Raw genomic sequence first — 12,647 nt, forward strand, 5'->3', positions numbered from 1 at the left:
TAGCATCAAGTTGCTCGTCTTAAAATTTTTTTAGTTTAACAAAAACGTGGTGATCCAAATGCATGGCAAAGAGGGATTTCGGTGAGCTTTATCCAGGCAAAATCTAATCCATGATTTTCAGTAGGTCTATTTTCGGACGATCCTGTCTGAAACAAGAAGAAAATTATCATCCAAGTATTTCCTCCGTCTGCTCTCTCTCAATTGTCCTCCTATGGTTGTTGCAGTGTTTGGGCAAGAGTTGCTGGGAATCGCTGGCATTACCATAGATGGTTATCATCCTCCATTTCCTTTTGGCAATCTAGCAACTTGCCCAACCCTTCTGTATGCTTTAGGGAATTGGCTGCCTAAGGACGACGATTTGGTTTAAGCTAGAGGAAGTTAGGATTAAGAGGACATGATTACAGACATACTAGTATTAACAGATCATCCTATAAGTAATGCCATGAGATGCGGGTTTTGTGCAAACAAAATGTTCTTGCTGGACGTTAAAGAAGGGGATTGGTGTAACTCATTTGATACGATGCTGAGACAAGGAAGAGGTTGAATGTTAGAGCTGAGAAACCTTTTCTCGTGCACTTAACAAACGCCTCAAAGCAATTTCCCTCATTTTCCGGACACTGCCCAATCAACATTTATACCCACATTATAATAGTGTTAAATAAAAATTAATGTATTACTCCACCTGAAATACCTCATCTTAGCCAGTTACGGCCGCATACATTTGGCGACACCCTACCAACAGTCCCTAAAACAGATACTTTCGATGTAAAAGTAAAAGGTTCTCATGATATATCCAGCTGCACAGCGACAAATAAAAGTAGGAAATAAGGAGCAAAAGTTTGATGTGTTCAACCTCGAAATAGGAGTGAACACGAATAAAAAACAGGAAAGGCTGCAAATTTTTGTGGATAAAGATGTGCAGCCCGGCAGCATTCCACTGGTGCATTCCCGCATGTTTGTGAGACCTGGGAATGCAAGTGGGAGAAAAGGGAGATGCCGCGATATCCCGTCCGATGATCCTACAGCGACGTTAAAGCCACGGATTGATGCAGCGGCATGGACTTTTAGCCGAACTTGCTCGGTCCTGGCACCAAAGAAGAAATAAAAGAAGATGCTGGACTCTGGAGGAACCAACGGCTGATCTCCTCGCTGTCCCTTGCCGTCCATCAGCTGGCCCCTGTACTACAAAAAAATAAAAGGTCCAGGAACATTCTGTTAGCAGTGTTATTAAAATTGTATCTAATAAAAATAAATAAAATTATTTGTTATCATTTTTATTGAATAATTTTTAGGTATATTTTTTTTCATTCCAATAAATATTTATAGGAATGTTATCATATTTTTAGGTAAAGCAATTACGGAGCGTTAGAAAGGATTTTTATTTTTTTGAAAAACAGGTGTGTGATTATGACGTGCGATCATGGGAGATCAGATTTTTTTTTTTTTTTTTCATTTTCTGTTGCATGGGATGAAATGGTAAAACTATTCAAGTGTAAAGTTTGATATATACTAATTATTTTCAATTCAAAATATATAGAACGTCCTTAAACTAGAAGGTCTGAGAAAAACAGGTGAACTTCCACGTACCAAAAAGAAAAATATCTGTGATAGAAAGTGTCTCTTTTCAATTATCATCTTTAAAATATCCAGTTATTTTCTGTTCTGTCATAATGGTTATATGGTGGGTGTTCTACATAGTTTTGAATAATAATCATATATATTTTTAAATAATAATTGCAAGGCAACTCAAACCAAGTTCATCCTTGCTAACTAGAAGTGGCTAAGCGATGGGTAATATTAGATCAAAAAAACTTGGCATAAAAATTGCAACTCGCATAATTATTTGGGATGCATGACACCACCATCCTCATAGTTCAATCCTTAGAAATCCTTGGTTATACTGCATTTTAAACTCCATAAAAATATATAATAACACATGCAAGTACAGCATTCCACAGGTAATACACATTATTTTACTAAATGTGCATGGTCAAAGATATTTTGACTGTCAAGCAGGCAATGCATCAACTTGACATTCTTTCTTATCTAAATGGATTTGTTCTTATTACGTGGTCTGTTTGCCTCGATTTGGTGTTATACCAAATCAATATTTTAATCAAGTTTCTGATTTGTTACTTGAATTCATTGATCTATAATTGTATTGTCATTATTTGCTTCCTTTGCCGTATCATTTTAGCTTTCATTATCACAATAATTATGCACTATTTTTGCCACCATAATCCTTACCTTTGCTATTCTTATTCTGCTATTTCTAATTCCATTATAATCTTTACAAAACTGGGCCGTGCATCCCTATCTTATTTCTAATATTTATCAATACTTGACATTTTACATAGATAATGGCATCTAATAAGAGTTGGATACAAATACGTAATAGGCTATCTGATGAATATAAAGTAAGAATGTAAGAGTTTTTGAACTATGCTTTTGAATGCTCTACTGAGGGTGGTAAGATTCTATGTCCTTGCATCAAGTGCAGAAATCATTAGTATTTGAATAAGAAAGATGTTAAATTCCATTTGTTGAAGCATTGAATAATCCGTGATTATACAATATGGACATTTCATGGTGAAGCTCCAAATGTCATTGGTCGGCGTCAAAGGGAAGATCCATTAGATGCTTCTCAATTTGATGATATGATTGGATTGGTTAATGATATTTGGACTGCAGCTGAAATGGTTGAAAATGTTCAAACTAAGGAGATTGAGACATCTGAAATTGAAGGAGAAGGTGTTGGGATGGACACTTCTTTCTCAAAATTATTGCATGATGCACAAAAAAAGTTATTTCTAGAATCTGGATTATCAAGATTAGCTGCTATTGTGAAGCTTCTCCACCTAAAAATAATGTATCGATGGAGTAATGCATCATTTGATGTATTAGTTGATTTTTTGGGAGAGTTAATTCCAAGTGCTAAGAAGGATATTCCTAATTCTTTTTACTGTTGTCAAAAGTATGTGTCTGATTTAGGATTAACATATGTTAAGTATGACGTATGCAAATACAATTGTGTTGTCTATTGGGAGTCATTGATTGATACACAGTGTTGCTCTATTTGCGGATCATCTAGATGGAAGGACAGTGTTGAAACAACTGTAAGAAAAAATATCCCATACAAGATGCTAAGATATTTTTCAATCAAGCCAAGATTACAAAGGTTGTACATGTCATCTGAGATTGCAGAACATATGAGGTGGTACTATAATAAGAGAGTAGATGATGGAGAAATGAGACATCCAACTGATACACTAGCTTGAAAATCTTTTGATAATAAATATGTTGAATTTGCAAGAGATCCGCGTAATATTCGGTTGGGTATGGCAACAGATGGGTTCAATCCATTTGAACAAATGAGTTCTCAGCATAGCATGTGGCCTGTAATTCTTGTTCCATACAATCTTTCTCCGTGGTTATGTATGAATCAACCTTACATCTTTCTCTCATTGTTAATACCAGGACTACATAGCCCAGGAATGAGCATTGATGTGTTTTTAAAACCTCTGATTAAGGATTTGGTTGATTTGTGGGTAAATAAAGTTGAAACATTTGATGCTTATACAAAGAATAACTTCAGTTTGCATGCAGCTGTAATGTAGATGATAAATGACTTTTCAGCATATGGAGATTTATTTGGTTGGTCTACTAAAGGATATATGGCATGTCCAATATGCCATAAAGATACATGTAGTCAACGTTTGAATGGGACATGAAGAATGTGTTACATGGGACATAGAAGGTTCCTGTCATAAGGCCATAAGTGGCGCAAGGATGCAGCTCATTTCGACGGAACTATTGTGAAAAGGGATAAGCCTAAACCATTGTCTGATGTGGAGATTTTAGAGATGCTAGAAAATCTAAATCAACATCCTTTTGGGAGGAATGTGAAGGCTAGATATAATTAATCCAATACTACTTTTAATTGGAGGAAGAAGAGTGTTCTTTTTGAGTTATCATATTGGAAGAATTTGTTAATTCAGCATAACCTTGATATAATGCATATCAAAAAAAATATTTATGAGAATATTATGGGGATAATAATGAACATTGCTGGGAAGATAAAGGATACATTGAGTAGCCATTTTGATCTAGTTGAAATGGGTATCAGACCTGAATTACATCCTATTACAAGAGGAGATAAGGTATATATGCTTGCAGCACGATATTGTCTATCTAATGAAGAGCAAGCAGCTATTTGTAGGATGTTAACAGGCCTTAAAATACCTGATGGGTTTGTTTTCAAATTAAGTAGATGTGTGAATAAAAAGGAGTGAAAGATTTTTGGTATGAAGAGTCATGATTGTCATATGTTTATACAGCGATTATTACCACTTGCAGTGAGAAATTTTCTACTGAAAGAAGTTTGTGAACCTCTCATTACATTAAGCTTTTTCTTTAAAGACTTGTGCTCGAAGACATTAAGTTTAGATGATCTTGATCATCTTCAGAATGAAATTGTCTTAACACTTTTGTAAGCTCGAAATAGTATTTCCTCCTTCATTTTTTGATGTGATGGTATATTTAATGGTACATCTTGTTGAAGAGGTGAAAGTATCTGGACCTGTACAATATAGATGGATGTATCCCATTGAAAGGTATATGAGAAATTTGAAGTTGATGGTGAGAAATAAAGCACGACCAGAGGGATCGATTGCAGAATCATATATTGTTGATGAATGTTTGACATTCTACTCAATGTATTTGAAGGACATCGAGACTAAGTTCAATCATCCTTTTAGATACAATGATAATAGTAATGATCATTCTTGTCATGCCTCAGAAATATTTTCTTCATTAGGGAATCCAGTAGGAGCTGCAAAATTCAAGACTTTAACACATGATAAGTGGCATAAGGTGCAATTATATGTGCTAAACAACACTGTTGGCATTAATAGCTTCATTGAGTAAGTTTTTTATCAATCATATTTTTCAAATACTTAAATTTTTAAATTGATGATATGCTGTAACCAATATAGTAAAATTTGTATGTTTGTTGATTTATACATAGATTATATAAAAGCACGTTGCCGAACATGAGTCATCCTCAATTTATGAAAAGATATAACGCTGAATTTTCTGATTGGTTTCATAACCATGTAAGTATTGAAGGGATAAGTTTTAAGTGCTAGATTTCAGTAGATGAACCAACCTAACTATTAAAATATAATGTTTCTCAGGTTGATGAATTACATCGACAAGCTGATATCTCCGATGATCTTTTTTCTTTGGCTTCGGATCCATCATTTACTTTCAAGATGTACCATAGGTTTGATATCAATGATTATCATTTTTATATATTTTCAAGGGATCAAAGCATGGGATCTCAAAGTTCAAGAGTACTTTATAGGGGAGACAATAATTCTATAGAAAAAAAATATTATGGAGTCATTGATGAGATTTGGAAGCTGACTTATCTTGGATCAAAATATATATATCTTTTTAAGTGTGAGTGGTATGATGTCCAACATCTAGGATCCAGATATATAGTTGATAAGTTTGGGATTATAAATGTTAATGTCAATAAGCGTTTAAATACAACTGATCTATTTATCTCGGTTCAGCAAGGAGAACAAATATTTTATATTTCAGATCCTATCGATTCTAATTGGGCAGTTGTAATGAAAACAAAATCAAGATATGTCTACAATATTCCTTTGAGTGGAAATAACATAAATACTGACAATGCAGAGATTGAGGAGGCCTATCAAGAAGAGGGTGTAGATGCTGGATACATCAATCAATCATTAGATAAAGATGACAATATTGGCACACTTAGTAGGGATGACATTGCTAGTGAAGAAGTACCATTTTCACTAGCCAAAGAGATTGAAGATCGTATTGCTCGTCCTTCTGAATTTGAAGATAATATATCTGATGATAATAATGAAATTGGGATGGAGGATGCAGACAACCATTATCAAGCTGAAACAGAAATATGCCTTATAGAATCAGAATAAATTTATTATAATTTTTTATGATTAGTTTAAACAGGTGTGTAATTATGAAATCTTATACTAATTTTATGTCTTTGCTTGTCTATTATATAACAAGTATTCAACTAAAGAATCATAAAAATTTATATCATTTTATGCCTTTGGATTTAACTAATTTTATATTTTCGCCTCTTGTTATAGAAATGGCTCCAAAACGTAAGGGCATTCTACGTACTATTCCTATGGCCTTACAGGACGACGACGATATAGTAGTGAGACAACAAAATAGCACATGGAGGTCAATAAGACAACATGACATTACATTTAGATCGAAAGGTCAAACTTCTACTGTGCAGCCACCATCTCAAGTTCCAACCAGACACACATCTAGCACACAGGTACTTGACTTTACATGTTCTACTCCAATGAAGAGACAAAGTTAATAATCTATATATTTTTTTGTTAAATATATATATATATATATATCTTTATATGATATAATAATTTGAGTTATTGAGTATGGGGCAGCAAAGTGAGATTTGAGATCAACTTTATATTCTGCATTCATGGTTCATTTATTTTTTAGTTTTCAACTTTTTAAATTCAAAGGATTAGAAATTACAGGAGCCAGAGCTGACCAACCAGTGTACATCTCAGAAAAAGAAGTCTAAATGTGATACTTACAAGGCAATTAATTTGGACTTAATAACAAATAGAGGCAAGAACAAACTAATGGTAATAATACCACCTGAAGACTTTACTGCTCCTGTAGGAAAGAATGCGAAGTACTTGGGCAACTACCTTGGCAAAATTGTGAGAGATTATACTCGTGCTCCAATTGGGGTCTGGTTGTCTGCTAAGAAAGGGAAAGAGGATATGATGTGGACAGAAATCATGGTAAGAAAAGTCTATATCTTTAATTATATTGCTTTATTATTTTATTTTTTTACACCATTATGTTTGTTTGAATAAGCTTACCATTCCGTTTAAGTTTCTCCTATTTATACAAGTTTTTTGTTTATATTACAGAAATATTTTGTGGTTAGTTCAAAAAGTCCTCCGAAGTTCAAAATTTTGGAAGAAAAAAGTGACATGACCCCTGATATACCAGAGGTAAAACAAGAAAAATTTTGCAATCATTGCTTTAAGAGTATGGGTGCAAGCTTTCGTCGGTGAAAGTGTAGGTTCTATCGTGAGCATTACTTACTATTCGAAACAGCTGAAGAGCGGTGAGCTACAGTACCTGAAGGGATGGCACCTAACTTATGGTACAAATACATTGAAGAGTATGAGAAAGAGGATTTTTATATCAAATCTGAGAAAGCATCTAAAAGTTGGTCCAATCAAGTAATCATATCAACCACTGGGTCAAAATCATTTTGTCAAAAAGAGTATGAAATGGTAAGCTGTTCAAGTTATTATATTATATCAGGTATGAGTTTACATATTTAATTGTGTCTCTTAATTTTTTTCTTATGGACATGTGATAGATGGATCCTGAGACTGGTGAGATGGCTGATCCCTGTGATGTATGGGAGGTAGAGCATCGAACAAAAAAGAATGCATCAGGATATTATGACCCAAAATCGAAGGAAGTATACGTAAGATTTTTAGAAAGGATATGTAAGATTTTCAGGAAGTATACGTAAGATTGCATCTACTTGACACAGTTAATCTTGAATCTTATTTCTAGGAAAAGCTAAAGGAGTTTGGATCCCAGCCCACACAAGAAGGTGAGAGACCTTTACATAGAGATGAGATATATGCATGCATCTTAGGAACTCGACCAGACTTATCTCATGGAAGAGGGGCTGATTATAAGTCAACTGTGATTGAGACTTCAAAGACCATTCGCATATCACATGAAGAGTGAAAATCTATGAAAAAAAAATATGCAGATATGCAAGCAAAGTTATAAAAGATGAAAGTGGTTGAGGGGCAGCTAACAGAAATAGCAAGCTTGAAAGAGAGATTACAACACATGGAAGAAATGATGGCTCACTTCCTATTGTATGGAAGGATTAACCCTCCATCAAATGAATCAAATGAAGTTGATGATGGTGAAACACAAGCACCGAATGATTATGAAGGTGATCCTATGGAGGTAAGTGAATGAATTAGTTTCTTTTCATATTCTTTTTATTTAAGTTGGCTAATATGATTAATTAGTTATATACTATCGATGTTAAGTCTCTAATTTAATTGTTACTTGTTGTTTGCTATTCTTTTAGGTGACCATCAATTCTCAATTAGAAACTCTATTTTCTGGTTTGTTAGTTTTTGCTATTAATAGTAATATATAAAAATTATTTCTTTCATCTTCTTTTATTTTTGTTTCATTTATATCATTAAATATGACACAATATCAAACTTTCCTTTTTCAGAGCCGCCTGACATACGAAAATAGTTTTCAAGTTATGTGTATGAGTCATCGATTTTGAGCCAATTCGATGATTTTTTTGACTCTAGTTTGATGAATAGCAACAAACACAAATAGTAGATGTTTTGGCTTGTGTAAAAAATGCTTAACAAAGTACTTGGTGAGATCAAAGTGCAAATGATATGTTTAATGAATTTGAATATGAGTTGTTGAACGAAAAACTAATAAATCTTTCATTATTATCTTTGTGCAGGCTTAGATCTTTTAGATGCAGACAACTTTTTGGGGAGACATCAATATTAAATGCTATAATTTTTTTGCTATGTATTTAGACATATGTGTAAGCATGTGAGATAATATCGTTCGAGCACTTTTGAATTTTAAGGATGTATTTTGGTCTATTGGTGTATTTGGATATAAATTTGACAACTTTGTCTTTTGAAGATTTTTTAAAATTAGTATTTTATAATATTTGAAATATAATATTTGTCCATGCTTATTTGTTGAAAAATTGAATGTTTGTATGTATGGAATAAAATGTTAGAAATTTTTATATTCGATTGAAAATTCAAAATTGATATATAGAATTTTAGAAACATCTTAAAAGCTATTGATATACAGGTTTTTAGATACAGGAACGTATTGCAAAATATCCATGAAGGTCATTGAAATGGATACAAACATCCCTAACATCCTTATAGATTTTTAAAAATATTACAAAATATTTTTATAATTATGGGGAACATTCTTGATCCGTTATCATCAAATGAATGGAGACGTTTAGTTAATGTTGTTGTAACTCTAAGAAAATATTTAAAAAATATTCTTAAAGAGCTGTAGAGATGGTTAGAAAAATATCTCTATTAATTTTGGGAACATTTTTAATATGTTACCATCAAATCAATAGAAATATTTAATTAACATTGTGGTAACTCTAAAGAAACATTTGAAAAATATTTCTAAAGAGTTATAGGGATAGTTTGAAAAATATCTTTATTAATTATGGGGAACGTTCTTAATACGTTACCATCAAACCAATGGAGACATTTAGTTAACGTTGTTGGAAATCTAAAGAAATATTTAAAAAATATTTCAAAAGAGCTATAGGGATGGATAAATAATATGACTAAAATTCGTATAAGAAACGATTTAGCATAATGTTCCAAAATTTCTTTTAGGAATGGTATAAGTCGTTACTAAATGATTTCACTACAAACGATCAAAAAATATACCCAATATATATAAATAATATTTTCAATCATTTTTAAGCATGTGGATATAGTTAACGGATAAATAATATTTCTAAAAATTTATAAAAATAATTTATATATATTTTAAAATATTGTTGAAATATTTTTAAAATTTTTATTTTTTTTGTAGTGCTGGATGGGAACGGGACGTTCTCAACGGTACTACCATACTTGTGGAAAATGAGAGGCCTTTCCTTCTTTTGGGAATCTTGCCGTCCGTCAGCTGGCCCCTGGATGGGAACGACGCTTTCTCAACGGTACTACCATACTTGTGGAAAATGAGAGGCCTTTCCTTCTTTGGGACTAGACCGAGCATTCGTGCATCCTTCACCAAATTTACTACGACAACGTACGACTGCTCTTTATTTCATGCATGAACGGTGGTAGGGCATAAGGAATCTATAAAATGGATAAGATCAAGAGAGATGCCCTCTCACGAAAAACTTGGTAAAGTTGGCGCTCCGAGAGTGATGGTATTCCTTTTTCACGCACCAAGACTACTGTGGATAAGAAGATAAAAAAGAGGGATCCTCAATTTTTTTCCTGCTGATAGGCGGCCACCTAGAAGAGTAAAAAGAGTAATAGGCGAAAAAGTGAGGCACGCGATGGGGACCGCAGTCCACCAGGCAAGTGGGAGATTGGAAAAAAAAAGGTTTGTAAAGAGGGACTTAATTAGTGTATGACAACTAAAAATCTCACCAATGGCCTTTGTATTTTTAGTTTTTATAGTCGAAATTTGTATTTCTTTTTTTTTTTAAAAAAAAAACAAAGGCTGTATTTTAAGTAATGGTTGGTAATTTCTGTAGCTCTCTCTCGTCTAATTCTTATAGCATTAATGTCATAAAAAAAATTCTCCTAACTTACTGGTAAAAACATTTTTTCGGAGCAATGTGAGAGTATCAATAATATAGAACTTCTTTATCAGTCTTTCATCAACTAATACCATGTAGGTTGGCTAATTGAGGAGCAAAGGGTGGCTGCAAATTAGCATTATAAACCTTTTGTTAGAATATATATCTATTTTTTTTACGTTAATAATATGTACTTCTAAAATTGCACGTACTATGGACCGAAGGAAGGCAAGCTATTCCAGAAAGGAAATGGAATTCTGAATTAACATGAAAACAAGGAGAAAGATGATAGTAAAAAATCGTGTATGATAAGCATTTATTTAGAAGGTGAGATTATGTGCTTGGGTAACGGGCCTCCCTATAAGCACAAATGTTTAGATGCTAAGGTCGTGCATTAGCAACAGTGTAACCATCCTATAGAGAGATCGCGAACGGAATAACCCTGCTTGGTAGCGTCATTTGTGAGGACTCTTTGTTGGCATATATATATATATAGATATTCCTCACTTGTAAAGAGATTCTCTCAGCTCTCAGGGGAGAACAAGAATCCCAGAAGCTCTGGCTCCCGGGCCCGCGCAGGAGATCTCTGGTCGTGGGTCACTTGGAATCGCCCCAAAAGTGAGTGAATATGCTCACCGACCTTATCGTCCCGCACCTCCATTCCATCACCTTTCTTCCTCGGTAACAACAAACCAACAAATATCCATGACATCACACAGCCTAATCCATTCTAACCTTTTCTAGCTAATCTAATCCATTTCTTTCTCTACCTTCTAAATCCTCCACCAACCCCACCTCTTTACTTCTATAAATACGTGCCAAAGGCTTTCCCCCATGTTACTTACCACCACCGTTCTACTCTAGTGGTTATGGAGGCGCTCCCCAAGTCTCAGCTTGCCAAGATATTGCTCTTCCTCCTCCTCCTCCTCCTCACAACCTTCATACCCACGTCCCTGAGGCCCTCCTACCTCTACTTCCTTTTCAACATCCTCATCATCGCTCTGGGTGTCGAGGCCGGCTTCCTCAATGCCATCTCGGGGCCCCCCGATGAGAAGAAATCCACCCCCATTATCACTTCTATGGCTGTACAAGCTCTCCCGGATAACGGTCGCAGCAGCGGATCTGTTGACACTGCCGGCCTGCATGAAGGAAGAGCACAGCCCGTGAAACCCGTGGAGAAGCCAAAGGTGGAGAAGGTCGCCGCGGTTGCTAAGATCGTCCAGAAGGTGAAGAGGTGCCCGTCGAAGCCCAGTATTTTTTTCATCGGTGGTTTCGACGGGGAAGCTGGACTTCAAGAAGAGGAGGAGGAGAAGGAAGAAGAGGAAGGAGAGGAGGTGGTGGTGGTCGGAGAGCTCAGCAAGCAGGAGCTGTTCGCAAAGGCTGAGACCTTCATCGGCAATTTCTACAAGCAGCTGAAGATGCAGAGAGAGGACTCATGGAAGAAGATTCATGGGCTCTACAATAGGGCTTTCTAAGGCTTTCGGAGATCTACGGCCTATATATATATATATATATATCTCTATATATCTATATATTAGTTTACGTAGAGGTAACATGGTAACATGGTCATCCTACATGCAGCATGATTTGCATTTGTTGGGTTGGCATTGGTGAAGGAAGGAGGGGTCAAGATATTTTTCTTTGGCCCCTTTAATTCTTTCTTTCTTTCTATCTTTGTTATCATATATTTGTATAGATTGTGGGCTGCTGTCACGTGATTACTGCTCGTTCTAGTCGATCTAAATAAAAGGGTGGAGAATGGTTATAACATTGGAAAAAATGTCATGGAAAACGAACTCCGATCCTTTCTTGTAAAACTTAATGACTTTTCCAGAGAAGTGTGAAATGATTTTTATCATTCTGATTTATATATGCATGCAGAGAGACACACACATGTACATATATGTGTGTGTACTCTGTGTGTGTGTGATGAGTAATGATAGCTGAAATTGGTAATAATCCACCACCAGTATACACAGATACGAGAGAACCCAATTGTCATACCCCATGCATGTTGGAAATTAAGCATTTATTCAATTATAATTTCTAAATCCTGATAGTTTAACATATTATTTAGGCAAATTAGTAACTTGGCTATAAAAAGTGTGCGCTATCAATTATTTAGTATCCCAAAATACCAATCCCCTCATCCAAAAAAAAAAAAAAAAACTTTTTAATTAGGACTAGCTGGACCGCATGCAAATCATAAAAGCCT

At 34.7% G+C, this 12,647-nt stretch overlaps 1 protein-coding gene across 1 annotated transcript; it reads left to right on the forward strand.

The window, feature by feature from the left end:
* The first annotated feature begins 11,281 nt into the window (after positions 1-11,281).
* LOC105044958 (uncharacterized) lies at positions 11,282-12,249 on the forward strand. Its single transcript, XM_010923076.4, has one exon. The coding sequence runs from the start codon at positions 11,302-11,304 to the stop codon at positions 11,905-11,907; it is 606 nt and encodes a 201-aa protein (XP_010921378.1). The 5' UTR covers positions 11,282-11,301; the 3' UTR covers positions 11,908-12,249.
* The last annotated feature ends 398 nt before the right edge of the window (positions 12,250-12,647 follow it).

The sequence above is a fragment of the Elaeis guineensis genome, chromosome 2 (genome assembly GCF_000442705.2).
Source record: "Elaeis guineensis isolate ETL-2024a chromosome 2, EG11, whole genome shotgun sequence".
Classification (NCBI taxonomy): Eukaryota; Viridiplantae; Streptophyta; class Magnoliopsida; order Arecales; family Arecaceae; genus Elaeis; species Elaeis guineensis.